Source organism: Lepus europaeus, chromosome 9 (genome assembly GCF_033115175.1).
Source record: "Lepus europaeus isolate LE1 chromosome 9, mLepTim1.pri, whole genome shotgun sequence".
Taxonomy (NCBI): domain Eukaryota; kingdom Metazoa; phylum Chordata; class Mammalia; order Lagomorpha; family Leporidae; genus Lepus; species Lepus europaeus.
The window spans coordinates 105953879-105968648 of NC_084835.1; the positions used below are offsets into that span (position 1 = coordinate 105953879).

At 53.4% G+C, this 14770-nt stretch overlaps 1 protein-coding gene across 5 annotated transcripts in view; it reads left to right on the top strand.

The window, feature by feature from the left end:
• Positions 1–14770, top strand: part of NEDD4L (NEDD4 like E3 ubiquitin protein ligase) — a 314905-nt gene that overhangs the window by 238398 nt on the left and 61737 nt on the right. For all 5 annotated transcript variants that reach the window (XM_062201729.1, XM_062201731.1, XM_062201730.1 and 2 more), the window contains 4 exons: positions 4530–4580; positions 12199–12260; positions 12372–12474; positions 13038–13204. In XM_062201729.1, the coding sequence (XP_062057713.1) occupies positions 4530–4580; positions 12199–12260; positions 12372–12474; positions 13038–13204 (383 nt within the window). The remainder of the gene's footprint in view (positions 1–4529; positions 4581–12198; positions 12261–12371; positions 12475–13037; positions 13205–14770) is intronic.

The following is a 14770-nucleotide window of genomic DNA, read 5'->3' on the forward strand; positions in this document are numbered from 1 at the left end:
GTTCCTTCATGGTGGATGGAGGCTGATGTGCCTGGCAGGTGGAAGGAGAAGCGAGAACACTCCTCCCTCCTGTCTGTGATGACAAGGCCGGCGTGGTGCTGAACGTGCAGGTGTGACACCTGACAGTACACTGTCAGCAGTCGCTGTGTTGTTAACGTTTGATCTAAAAGCTGCTGTTAACGTTACGTATGCCGTTCGTCATTCAGATGATCCAAAATGCATACCTCCAAAATGAGCCTAAAAATACAAGTGTCCTCCCAACTGTGGGGTGGCAAGAAGTGGCCGGTGCAGAAGCTGTCCTGCGTCGTGTGGTGGGCGGGCGAACTGGCTGTCGGGGCTCCGTTTCAGGGTGCATTGTGATGGTGACCCTGGTTCTCATCACACAGCTTCTTGCTCCAGCTTATGTTGTAGGTTCTGGATGCTTCTCTAGTACCAGTCTCAAGCCATCCTAAAGGTGATTGTCTTGGAAGTGATGTCTATGATAAATGCCCAGGCAAGTGATAGTACTGAGTGTTTTTCATTTCCAGTAGTTGAGTCGTTAGTTTTGAATTCTTTGGGTAGTGACACAAACATAGAAATTAATCTCAAGTCATAACTTAGTGCACACATTCATCTATGTATGGAATGGAAATGAAGGCACTGATGCTTTCTCTCCTCTTAAATTTAATTTTTAAAAAAAGAGATGGCAGCTCATGGCATACAAAGGCTTGGGGCGTAGCTGCCGCGTCCCACGTGGGTGGTCTCCAGCACCTTTCCTGGTGGCCCTCCTGACCCCAGCGTGACCTGCAGGCGCCCCTCCCTCTCCTCTGGTGCTTTTCTCCCATGCAGTCCCCTCCCACCCTTGCAGCTTCAGTGGGAAGTTCTCATTTCGCCTGGCCTGTCCGTCACCCGTCACCCTCGCCTCCATCTGAAAAGGAGCCAGGGTGTAGCTGTAGGGGTGCAAGGAGGTGCGGATCCCATCAGTCAGATACAACTCTAACCTCAAGGTCAAGAGTAGGGGTGGCCGTTGAGTGCGGGGGTTGGGGTGCCCTCATGCCGTCTCAGGGTCCCTGGGTTCAAGTCCCAGCTCCCTGCTGAGATGCACCCCAAGCCGTGTCTGGTGTTGGCTTCAGTAGTTGGGTCCTGGAGACCCATACTGAGCTCGAGATTCTTGGCTTTGGCCTGACCCAGTTTCAGTTTTCATGAGCACTTGGGGACTGAACCAGCAGATGGAAGGTCTCTCTATGCCTTTCAAATAAAATATATATATATGTTAGGACAATGTATTCTTGAATGAGCTTGTTTGGGTTTTGCCGTGGGTGTGTTTTGTGAGAAGCTGAGTCGCCTGTGCTTTGTGAGCGAAGCCCGGCATCCTGACTTGGGCCCCCAGGGAGCGGGGGAAGTGCCCAGGGGCCAGGGCAGGTTGCACTGTGCTATTGCAATGGTCCCCGGGCTTCAGGTCATGGTGGCGTTGGCATACCCCTACACGAACACGGTGCACTCTCTCGTCCCTTTTTTTCTTTATTTAAAAAAGAATTGTTATTTTTAACAGTGGTGAGGGCGGTAGTTGAACGGTGTCTGGTGAGCGAGCTCTGGGAGAGGCAGTGTTGGATCTGTGTGTTCATTTCACTTTTCCAATAAAAGAGTAAGGATTTTTGTCTCACCCGATACAACACGTGTCAGGGGCCATTCCACATTGTCGTTTCGTTAGAAAAGTGTCTGTTGGCTTGTCAGAGGGTGGATTTACGTCCTTACTTACCTGCACATCTCCAGCCTGGAGAACAGTGTGGCAGGTGATGGAGATGGAAATTGACAGCATTTGACAACTTAAAATAGCCACAAGAAATGCTGATATGCACTGTGTGAGTTGGAATTAATTCACACTGTTTAATGGAAATAGTTTGGTAATGGAAATCACTAAACCTTGGTTTGATTAACGTGTGTTTATACCTTGGTGTAAGAAGCCACTCTGGGCAGTGACGGTCTCCAGATACTGTGATGGCAAAATCGCCATTTCTCTAGGGCCCCAAGTGGGGCCCCTTTCTGGCCATCGCACAGAGGTGTCCCTGCGAACTCCTCTCCTGCTCCTCCTCTCCACAAGGAGCACCAGGAGAGCTGGGATGTTTGCAACCAGCCTCATCTTCCCTAGAGGAGTGAGGCGCAAGTGTACAGCAGGTCACTTGGACCCATAGCTGTGGGAGCTGTGTGCCTGATTCCTGTTGTGATGGAAACCAGTAAAATCCTGCTGTTCCTCCACGGGTGAGGTTGCTTAGTCTCTGGCTGTTGCAGAGGGTTAGGGTGTGTGTGTGTGTGTGTGTGTGTGTGTGTGTAAGAGAGAGGTTAGTCTTAGGCTGTTGAGAGATTAGGGTGTGTGTGTGTGTGTGTAATCAGGAACCCTCATGCAAGTGAAGTGTTCCCAGGACACTGTTTTGTTTGAGAGGGGCAGTTGGGGCAGAAGGTAGGACCAAATGAGTGTTTGACCAGAACCTTCCAAGTCTGCCTGCCTGTCTGTGCCACCATCAGAAGCCCTCCCGCTCTGCACCGTCGAGAGCCCAGGAAAGCTCGGAGTTGGCACCCAGCCCATCTCCCTGCCAGTTGCTGAGATGCAGTCCAAAGTCTGGGGTGAGAGCAGGCTCTGGCCCAGCCAGCAGCCTTGCACAGGGCACACCGCACCCAGGTTGCCCACCAGTGAGAAGGGCGGAATAATTGCACCTGCTGCTAAAGCAAAGCTTGTTGTGAGGTCTGGCTGCACCCTGGCACAGCCTGAGTGGGATGAGCCCAAGGGGAGGGAGGCCTCGCCACCAATCGTGTCAGGCGCCTGTCTGCTGGGGTCCGGGCAAAGCTTAACCATTCTTGTTGGCTTTGAATACTCAGTCTCCCCAGTGACACAGCACAGACACATGGGCTTTGCAGGTTGTTGCTAAAATACACTTTGGTTAGCGATGCAAAATACACTTTTGGTTAGCCTTTCAGAGAGCGTGGATTGTGAAACAGCTTTGAGCGAGTTTGTCTCCTCCGGGTGGCATCCTGTGTCCTGTCCCCTCCAGAGGAGGAGCGAGGGCGTGGGGCAGTGAAACTCTGCTCGCATTAGGGAGACACACGATTTGTGGTCAACATTCGGCACAATTACATTTTGGGGGATGGTACAGTTAGTTGACCTTTGCACTTGCTTAAAAAGTCTCAGGAAACCCAGCAGCTGGAGAATGGGCAGGCTCACCACCACCTCCTTGCGTGGCTGTCACAGGTATGCGTCCTGGGGAATGGGCCAGCTCTCAGCCAGTTGAGGGAGCTGCCCGCAGGGACACAGAGAGCTTATGGGCACCTGCCTTTGACAGCCTCATGCTAGGTCAAGTGTCTCCAGGGTTGGGTGGCAGCAACAATAGCCGAACAAATAAAGAACTGCGCTACCCGCTGGAAGGACCGGGCCTGGTGTCATCTCGGCCAGTAGTGACGCACCGCTCTGCAGTCAATCAAATGGTTACCTAAAGGGACGCTTCTCAGCCTGAACATCTTGCCAGTCCTGTTCCTGTCCGGCGGCTGCTCCTCTGTACGTGGGAGAAGAGGCAGATTTTCGGATACCTTTGGAAAGTCGTGTTTGAGCATTAGGAAACTTGCCAGGAAAGCAGCAGAGACCAGGGTTCCCACCGAGCAAAGACTGGAACTCACGTTTTTGGTTTTCCTTAGCTAACCATGGGACACATCTGAGCACACTAAGGGCTTTCCAGCTGTTAGGGGCTTGCTTGCAGTATGGTGGAAGCAGCTGCATATGCCACATGAGGGCGGCAGGGGTCGTTCTGATTGGCAGCTGGGGGCACGTAAACCTCAGAGGCCAGGCCACAAGCACTGGGTGAGCAGGACATGGTGTGAACAAGGCCTGGCGGACACCCTGTGGGCCAGGCCAGTGCCCTGGGTCACGGCTTCCCAGGTGACTCCCAAATCTAAGAGGGGACTCGTGCGTGTCTCCAAGTGAGTTCCATGTGGGTCCTCGTAAAGCCAGGAAAATAGGAGCTGGGGGGTGGGGGATGGGCACAGTGTGTCCAGGGATTGCAAGACCCAGGCCCAGGGGGAGGGCTCTGCAATAGTGTGTTCGTCGGATGGACAAGGTTTTGCTTAACATGTACATTGATAACTAGCCAGTCACCTTCCTTGGACTGGCTGCCCTCGGGAACTCCGGTCACCTTCCTTGGACTGGCCACCCTCGGGGACTCTTGAGCTCACAGTTCCTGTGAGACGTTCCAGCAGTTCTGTACCGTCTCCTCTTTACGCGGGCCAGCTCTGCCTCCAGCCCTCAGTGAGTGGCCCTGCATGTGTGTCCCCTGGCTGGGCACACACTCCCAACTCTAGATGAGTCCTCGCCGCTCTGTGCAGGAGTGGAAGTCAGCCAGGGTCTCGGACAGCGGAGGACCCATACATGAGCCCTGGGTACCTCACCTGGGCCTCCTGCCTTCCACCCTCCCCAGTGCCACCAGGCTCAGCCCCTGGGCCTTTGTCTGTTTGGAACAGAACATTGATAGTGGAGGCATTAACTCTCTCTGTTCTCTTCTCAACAGACGCGAGACGACTTCCTGGGCCAGGTGGACGTGCCCCTCAGCCACCTTCCGGTAAGGACAGCTTCGTGCTGGGTTGCCTGCTGTGGGTGCCTGCACAGTGCAGATGCTAAAATGAAGAATGCATACTCTGGCCCTGCCTCCTTTCTAGAAAGTTCTCTCAAGGGGTAGCGGGTGGCTTCTATCAGGGGCCTCTGGATCCTCTGAGCATTGTGCCATGGTCCCCGGCCCTGCCCTTCCACTCTTCAGCTGCTCGACCTCTGAGCGCCACGCCTTACAAAGCACCCGTGTATCCTGTGGGCCCCTCCTGCAGTCTGCACACTTGTGCCTCGAGTTCACCATGCAGGTCTACCTAGATGTGGGCTGCCCTCAGGTGAGCCCGGGCAGCTCTGTGTGAGCTAGTGCACCCCAGGCTTTGGTTTCTGGCTGTGTCGTTCCCAGTGGAGACGGGAGGGGCACGGTTGTTCCGAGGGAGCTTTTCGGGCTGCACGCGCCACCCTGGCCTCAGCCAGCCAGCGTATGAGGGTGCCGCCGTTTGCTCTGCCAAGGCTGTTGACTGCTCACTGAGGCTAGCCCACGACACGAGGCAGCGTGGAGAGGTGAGGACAGGACGGAGGCCGTGGAGAAGGAACATCACCGCGTGCTGCAGCTTTGGTGTTCCAGGCCGTTCCTCCCCTCTCCTGGCCTCCTTCCCCTGGGCAGCACAAAGGGATGAAAGTGGCAGCTGGAAGAACAAAATCTTTTTGTGTTTTCTGCCTCAAAAGGGCATTTTTTTTTTTAATGCTGTGGATGAGCAAGTAGCATAAGGAGTCTGTGAACTGAAGGGACTTGAGCCACCTGCGTGTGCCGTGGCTTTGGCATCGTGGCCCTTACCCCTGGTACGTACCAGGGGAGGCTGCGTCTTTCCCAGAAAGGTGTGGAGGTGTGTTGTGAGGGGATGTCACGGCTGGCAGCTTGCTCCTGCTTCCCCAGGGGAGCTGGGGAAGAACGATCTCAAGTGCACTCCCTTGCCAAGGGTGGGAGGCAGAAGTGAGAGCGTTGAAATAGTTTTGTTTGTTTCCGGATAAAACCCTGAGGCTCCGAGCTGCCTCAGGGGGTTGCCTGCTGGGGCTTCTCCCTGTTCTTCCAGGCCTTCCGTGTCGGCTGGGTCTTCTGGTGGTACTCTTCCGGTCATGGCCCTGATCCTCCGGTTGGCCTGTTCTTTAAGGAATGGCCACAGCCTCCCTTTTCCCTAACAGAGAAACCGCATCTTGGCCAAGGGAAGTCACTGGCACGCCCTAAGAGGCAGGAGTGAATGTTTAAACAACTTGCTCCAGGAAGCCCTGGTTTGCGTGATTCAGTGCTCGTGGTTTTCGGAGGCTGGACAGGGCATACAGAGGCATACAGAGAAAGGAAGAACGCTCTTCTTCTTTTTTTTTTTTTTTAAGATTTATTTTATTTATTTGAAAGAGTTACAGAGAGAGAGGTCTTCCATCCGCTGCTTCCCCAGATGGCCGCAATGGCCAGAGCTGCGCCGATCCGAAGCCAGGAGCTTCTTCCAGGTCTCCCATGCGGGTGCAGGGGCCCAAGGACTTGGGCCATCTTCTACTGCTTTCCCAGGCCATAGCAGAGAGCTGGATTGGAAGAGGAGCAGCCAGGACTAGAACCGGCACCCATATAGGATGCCGGTGCTTCAGGCCAGGGTGTTAACCCGCTGCACCACAGCACTGGCCCCAAAGAATGCTCTTTTTCAGAGACCAAGTCAGTAGCAGCAATAATCCAGCTTGGGATTCCAGGTGGAGGCACTGGCGAGCTTTCAGGGAAGGAGGTGGGGGTGCTGAGGCTTGGGTCTGCCCTGGAGAGCAGCAGATTCAAGAGGGAGGGACAGTGGATGCCTGGAGAGGGACCGAGTCCTTTACCATGAGCTGACTCAGCCCTGCAGCTGCCAAGAGAGTAGTTTGCGTTGGAGCACCATAGTCCCATGCTTCAAGTCGACTTCAAATAAATAAACTTTTAAAAGAGTTAGAGATGAGACAAGAGAGAGAGCCATCTGCTGGTTCACTTCCCAGATGGCTGCAACAGCCAGCCCTCGGCCAGGCCAGAGCCAGGAGCTTCATCCGATCTCCCTTGTGGGTGGCAGGGTCCCAAACATCTGGGGCATCTACTGCTGCTTTTCCCAGGCCGTTAGCAGGGAGCTGGATGGGAGTAGAGCAGCCGGGACACAAACTGGTGCCTCTATGGGGTGTCGGCCTCACAGGCTTCTGATCCAGCTCCCTGCCGATGCACCTGGGAACGTACCAGAAGATGGCCCAAGTGCTTGGGAGATCCAGATGGAGCTGCAGGCTTAGCCCAGACTGGGCCCAGCCATTGTAGCCATTTGGAGAGTCAACCAGTGGTTGGAAGATGTTTTTCTGTTTCTCTCTCTCTCTAAAACACTCTTTCAAATAAATAAATCTTCACAAGATACACATCTCTTAAAGACTATACAAAGACTGTTTATGTAATAGGAAATGGCTCTGAAATTGGGAATCCTCGAACTCAGGCTGCAAAGATGTAAGCTTTGTCACTACTTTTCAGACCTGTGTTGGTATCAGCAAAACAATTGCCTTTTACTCCATGGTGACATAAACCAGGACTGAGGCATCATCTTGTTGCTCAAGATATTATGAGCCTTTAGTCTTAAACAAACAAACAAGCAAACAAAATATCCCTGCCTCTACTCTGGTCTGCAGGAGTTGCCACGTTGAACTTAGCGTCAACTCTCATGGGTGCTGGGAAATGATTTTAGTAATACCGTGTGGTTTTCACGTGTGTGTGTGTATGTTTGGGAAGGAAATGTTATGGCCCTCATAATGGAACCTTCGTCTGTTGAAGTCCTGTGGACTCTCTGTGGTCCCTTCAAGAGCTGGGCACCTGGATTCATCAGGCGCCCTTCTGGCCGTGTGGGTCATTGTGCGTTGAGTCCACATTGGTCCCCTGCCAGGGAGGCTGGTGAAGGAGGCCCTGGGCATGGAGAGGCAGGACGGAAGGGGCGTTGGGAGCCGGGCGTTAAGTCCCCACCTCAGTCGCCAACCACAGTGGCGGGGCAGGCAGGTACCAGCTGCACCTCGTCCCCTGGGCAGGTGAGGGAAGGCGTGGTGAGGGAGAAAGGACCTCCTCCCCCGGCTGTGATCGAGGACTCCGTGAGCCGCGTCCAGCAGTGATTCTAGGGGAAGGAGCGTCGACTTATAATTCTGATCCGCTTCCATTCCCGGAGCCGACACAGTCCTCCGGCGTCGTCTGGGGAGGTTAAAGGGATATGTAGGCCCCAGGGAGTCCCAGAACGGTGGGCCTGCGTCTTCTGCCCCGTTCCCACGGGGCTGCTCCCCTCTGCTCTTTCTCTTCCATTTCAGTTCTGGAAAGCGGACTGAGGAGGAGGAGGATGGACCAGGGGAGAGCACATCCGGCTCAGGACGGGTCAGAGAATTAAGGAAACACAATTCGTGCTCCCAGAAGTCTCAGCGGGGCAGGCTTTAGGCCTGGTGGTTAAGATGCCTACATCAGAGAGCCTGGGTTCAATACCTGGCTCGGCTGATTCCAGCTTCCTGCTGTGCAGACCCCGGGAGGGCGCAGCGATGAGTCAGCAGCAGGTGGCTCCCTGCCACCCATGTGGGGTTCCAGGCTCCTGGCTTCAGCCACCCAGGTGTGGCAGGCGCTAGGGGTGTAAACCAAGGGTGGGAGCCCTGTCTCTGTATCTCAAAGTTCTTAAGAAATCAATTTAAAAAAAAGAAGACATATAAAAAATTTTTTAAAAATTACAGCTCCTTCCATTAAAAAAGAAGTAGTTGTCTGAGAAGATCAAGCCTTCTCAGGAGTTGTTGGCATCCGTCTGGGAGATGGGAGAGCTGCCGGGTAACCTTAATCGAGGTAGTCTTCCTTCCTGTGTTCTCTTTGTAAAAGGAGCATGTCCATATAGACGGGAACCAGATTTCCATCCGGCACTGCCATGCAAGATCCTGCTGGTTCCATCCACGGTGTTCACTGGGAGCCGCCCCCACCCCCCAGCGGGGAGGGCTGTGGCAGGATGAGGCTGTAGGGGCCTGTGACGCAAGAGGCTCGCTGTGCCCCTCCAGCTTCCTCTTCTGCTGATTCTGTCTCATCACCACCCAGTTGTAACTGCACTGGCTGATTTTTTTTTTGATATTTATTTATTTATTTATTTATTTGAAAGAGCGAGAGCGAGAGAGAGAGAGATAGGTCTTCCATTTGCTGGTTCACTCCCCAATTGGCCATAACGGCCAGAGCTGCACCAATCCGAAGTCAGGAGCTTCTTCCAGGTCTCCCACGTGGGTGCAAGGGCCCAAGGACTTGGGCCATCTTCCACTGCTTTCCCAGGCCATAGCAGAGAGCTGGATTGGAAGTGGAGCAGCCAGAACTCAAACCGGTGCCCACATGGGATGCTACCGCTTCAGGCCAGCGCTTTACCTGCTGCGCCACAGCACCAGCCCCAGCACTGGTTGATTTTTAAATCGCCATTTTCTCATTTGTTAAATTCAGTGCATTGTTATGCAATATTTCTGATTTCTGTCCACTGATTGTTTAGACTTTGACTTGTCTGAACAAAGCAAATGCAATTCCTGGTAGGTGTTTGCCTAGGATGCCTCCTGGTAGGTGTTTGCCTAGGATGCCTCCAAAGGTAGTCTCACCTCTTCCTTGGTCTTCCTCTGCCCTGCCCTGGTGCTCCACCCCTGCCCACCTACAGATTCTGCATCGGTGGCCGGTGGCCGGTACCCTGCAGCAGAAAACCATTTTGGTGACATTAATGTCTCCGATTGCAGGCCAATGCTACTTAAGACAGTCATGGCTAGATTCTGAATCTGTTTACCCAGAGTGAGGCATTTTCAGCATGATGGTGCTAGGTTCCTTAACTGTACTGGAAGACAATTCCAGGAGGCCAGCACTATTTCACTCCGTTGTGTTGGTGGCCGGAGGTAGGGTCATAGCTCCTCCTGTATGTGCAGAATTCAGCATCATGGAGCTTGGAGGGACATTGGAGACCTTTGTCCACCCCTGGCATTATCCAGGTGAGGAGTCCGGAGTTCAGGGAGAAAGTGGCTGCCCAGAAATTAGCCAGACTCAGCCCTGTGTCCCAGCATCCATGTGTACCTTGTACAGTCAGCCAGCCGTGTGGGGGACACTGAGCCTGGACTTTGGGTGCAGCCAGGTGTTGGGTTTGGGGAGTCTGAGAAGCCCTCCTCTTCCGTTTGCTCGCAAAATCATTGATCTCAGTCCTTGTCCTGGTGACCGCCCTCTCTGAGTTGAGAGCGCTGTGTATCCAAAAGATTTGCTTTGGAAGGCTCATTTTGGCTGGCAGTTTGCTTGAGCTGAAATCCCCCCAGGAACACCCCCTGTGCTATCCTGGGAGCCTCCACCTGGCTGTTCTTCAGAGAAATGACCATGTTGAAGCTGGGTAAAGGCCAAGAAGAATCTCATGGTGTTATCCCCAAGGCCATTGCCCTGTTCGGGCTCGAGTGCCATGCAGGACTAGTGTCATGGATAATGCCCTGCCATTTATCACGTGCCACTGAGTCAGCAATGATAACCACAAGAGACGAGCAAGTGTGGGCCTGGCCGAGGATGGTAATGGGTGCTGGGTCTCTGCTACCCCGAGGACCCTGTAGGCCTTGTCCCCGCTGTTCCTTTCCCTGCAGTTGTCCACCTGCAAGAACCTCCTGGTCATCCTGTGTGGGACCACATATCCGGAAACAGTGTGACCCCCCAGGTCAGAGGCAGTGTCTCCCCACCCCAGGTCTCCCACGTGTGACCTCTAGATGTCGCTGCACTTGCCTGCTGCGATGCTAGCGGCCCCTCCCACGCAGGCTCTGTGTCGCAGCCACAAGTCTTTCACATGGTGTTGCTTTTACTAAAACTATTTGTTGGCCGGATTTTAAAAAAAGAAATAATAGCAGTAGTGTTCATTGTTAATAAAATTTCCATTATAATGCATTTTTAAATCAAAGATATTTCCCTACTGTCCGTTTACTTCATCACCATAGTGAGAGCAGTCTGGAAAGTAGAAATGACTTTAGCCATGGTGCGTTTTCAGGGCCTTGAGGTTTACTGTAGATCGTGCTGGTCAGCCAACTGCCCAGGAGAGCCTGCTGTAGCGCCAGGTGGTGTTCTTGGCACCAGCAATACACTGGTGAACGAATTAGACTCTGACCTCGTGGGCGTACATTCTGGAAGTGCATGGATGGCAGACTCGTCAGTGAATACGTGAACAGCATGATGTCAGACAGTGATAGAAGATAGAAGGGGGTGGTGAGGGTGATAAGTGGGGCTGGCGGTAGCCACTTAGGACAGCAGCTTGGCACATGTGGCCCGGGATCACAGACCTCAGTGGCGAAGTGGAGACCACTGTGGTCCAGTCTGGAGGCACCTCCCAGAGCCTGGGCCTGGACCCTGCAGCACGGTTACATGTGATTGCTGCATGCTACATATGAGGTGGAGGATAGAGAACAAACAGAGACTGGTTCGTATAATGATGTCAGAAAAGCCGGATCATATTTGATTTTGTAGGGCACAGGAAAAAATTTTCATTTTATTCCAAGAGTAGGAAGCCATTGGGAATTTAGGAATGACAAAGCCAGGTAGCATGCGTGTGTATATACCCACCTGATTCAATAAATTGCCGTAACAGTATTTTATTGTATTGTGGTTTATCTCCCTTGCTACAGAAGTAAATACTTTGAATTGTATTTAATTGAAGGGTCTAGTTACTGGAGGTCTTACAATATCAAGGACTAAAATTAATAGGAACACTACTTTCCCAGTTTCGCTTTGTTAGCCAACCAGCTTTGCATAACGAAGCATGAATACCGATTTCTTTTCATGTGGGCGAATATCCCGGTTACGCTCCCAGCTTTGTGACTAAGCCGCATTTGAAGGCTGAGGGTGGCGCTTTCCGGGGCGGTCTCTGCAGGCGATCTGCTTTCTGCCGTGTTCCCGCGGTGGCCCGGTGCTCTGCTGGGGAAAGTGTCCGCTTCACGGGCACGATGCTGTTAGCTGCACGTCGGGCTCCTTGAGCCGTGAGATAACAGGGCACCAGTGATCTCTGATTCCAAAGCTAATCAGCTCTGTGAGACCCAGGCTGCACCCTGCCGTTAGAAATTACCCTTGGCAGTGGCCACTGTAATTTTGTCATTTGTCCTCTGCTGGGGTTGGCTCCTAACCCCGATGGGGACAGTGACACCTAGTGGATCTTACGTAGACAAGGCCCTGCTGGGGCACCAGCTCATGTTTCACCCTTGCCGGGGTCTAAGATGTGAAAACGGGGACTCCTGTTACAGTGCAGCAGTTTAAGCTGTGCCTGCCCTGCCAGCTTCCCACAGGAACTCCGGGTCAAGTTCCAGCTGCTCCACTTCCAATCCAGCTTCCTGCTAATATGCCTGGGAAAGCAGTGGAGGGGGGCCTGAGTACTTAGGCCACCCGCCCACCCACCCACGTGGGAGACCCGGATGGACTTCAGGCTCAGCCATTTGCAGACAGAAGAGATCCTCTGTCCCTCCTCCTCTCTCTGTAACTCTGCCTTTCAAATAAATAACATAAATCTTAAAAAAGATGCAAAAATGTATTCCCTGCCATCCCATTGGGTGTATCTAAAATATGAAGTTACCAAGAGCACTAAAACTTGACTGACTTTTTCTTCCCGCAGACGGAAGACCCAACCATGGAGCGACCCTACACGTTTAAGGACTTTCTGCTTAGGCCGAGGAGGTGAGACGTGGCGGGTGTGGGAGGCCCGGAGCGCGACTCCAGCGCTCACCGTTACACACGAGCGGGGAGCCGCGTCGTTTCTTCTCTGACCACTTCTCTCCCACTGTGCAGCCACAAATCCCGTGTGAAGGGGTTCCTGCGGCTCAAAATGGCCTACATGCCCAAAAACGGGGCCCAGGACGAGGAGAACAGTGAGCCCAGGGACGACATGGAGGTACGTGGGCCGCGGGGCCCCTGTTCCCGTGGCTGTGGGTGAAGTTTCAGTGTTGAGCAGTCGGGGCCCCTGCCTGGGAGTGTGTCCCTGAGAACCCGTGCTGAGTCTGTCCTGGTAGAAAAGGTGAAGCTTGTGTTGTCCCCTAGAACCCCAGTGTCCAGGGAGGCCCGTGTGCACAGAGCAGTGGGCGTGGCCCGCAGAGCTCCTTCTAGTACTTGGAGCTGCTTCAGCTCCCAGGTCTCTTACTCAGGTGGCCAACAGGGGGCGGCAGGCATCGGAAAGTCTTGTAGAAAGGCTGACTTGGAGTGAGCTGTCCAGAGGGCATTCCTGTTCATTCTCCTGTACCACCTTCTTGGCACCCACCCCACCGGTGCTGGTGGGGCAGCCACATCCTCACGTGGTCTGCCAGTGTCCTTACCTTGGGTACATTCAGATGGGGCACGTGAAGCCATTGCTCGTGTGCAGTGGAGCCAGGCGGAGGGACACCCGCCCCGCGCCGTGCCTGTCCTTTGCTCACGGCTCAGGAAGCACCGTCCTCATCCCCGTGCGACTTTCTCCCGCAGCATGGGTGGGAAGTGGTCGACTCCAACGATTCGGCCTCTCAGCACCAGGAGGAGCTGCCGCCCCCGCCTCTGCCCCCCGGGTGGGAGGAAAAAGTGGACAACTTAGGCCGAACGTACTACGTCAACCACAACAACCGCACCACGCAGTGGCACCGACCAAGCTTGATGTGAGTATCCCGGGCCGTCAGGGCTGTGCCAGCAGGCTCCGCAGGGGAGGCTCGCCCGGGCCACTCCCGGGACGGGGCTGGGAGAGGAGTGTGCCCTGAGCGAGAGCCGGTGCTGGCATCATGCACGATGTCTCTGCCTCCTTGGAGAGTGTGATGGCAGACCGGTCGTCCTGTGCAGAGGGCAGCTGGAGGGCTCTTGCCTCTGCTTGGATGCTGCTGTTTTCAGTGTGAGCTCCTGCACTCTGTGTGTGTCTTGATCTTGAGCATTCCTGATGCAAAAAGCAGAGGGCTTTCTCCTTGATCTCATTGCCTCCGTCCTCTTCCACCTCCTTTCCCGGCTGACCCAGAATGGAAAACAGCAAGCAAACTGGCTTTGCCCTTCTGTGTTTTCTTTTAAATTTTTGGATTTTTAAACTTCTTTTAATTATTTAAATTGGAAGCCCTCTGAAAAACTCTTTTGGGGAACTTTAGACGTTACCCCTGGGATTTAAGTAGAAACACATGGGAGGGCTGCACAGTCAGGATCAGTAATTACTGTTGATTTTGATTCCTCAACAGCCTCAGAGATGCAGCAAACCAATTACTGTTTTGTTCCCTCTGCAATTTTGCGTTTGATGACAGTAAATACACACTAGTTAAACCTCAGCTGTTACAAGAAGCAGCTTGTTGTGAAATGATGTACACGAAGACCGGAAGCTGTTGACCTACAGCAAAGGACAACAACCACGAATTAGGGCCAAAGGAACGTTGTTCTAGACGTTCTGAGCTTCCTCTGTGAATTCTGCAGTTGTCAGTGGTGACAGTGCGTGTTAGGTGACGAGATGGGTCTCCAGCTGAGACTCTGAAGGAAATTGGCTAGTGATGCTCTTTCATTTTGGAGACAGAGAGAGAGAGAACACTCACGTGTACTGTTCACTCCCCAAATGTCCACAGCAATCAGGGCTGGGCGGGGGCCAAGGATGGAGGCCAGGAACACAGTCCAGGTCTCCCCCATGTGTGGTTGGGACCCAATTGCTTGGGCCATCATCTGCTGCCTCTTGGGGTACACACATTAGTGGGGAGCTGGACTGAAAACAGGAGAGCCAGAACTCAAACCAGGCAGCCTTATGGAGGGTGCAGGTGCCCCACGCAATGGCTTAACCTCTGCGCCACACACCAAACCCTAGTGATGCTTTTTAAAAAGTGGTATTTGGAGGTGAGCATTTGGCCTGGCAGTCAAGACACCTGCATCCCCAGTGGAGATCCTGCATTGGTATACCTGGGTTCCAGACTTGGCTACATTTCCTATTCCAGCTTCCCGCCAGCATGGGCCCTGGGAGGCAGCAGATAATGGTGCACATAGCTGGGTCCCTGCTCCCTGTGTGGGAGATCTGAACTGAGTTCCCAACTCCCAGCTTTAGCCTGCGCCAGCCCAGCTGTTGTGGGCATTTGAGGAGTGAACCAGTGGGTGGAAGCTGTCTGTCTCTGACTCAAATAATAAAAATATAAAATGAAATGAGAAGTGCTAGGAGTTAAGTAGCACGTTGGGTGGTATTCTTACAAGCCTCCCCCTTTTTTTAAGATGTG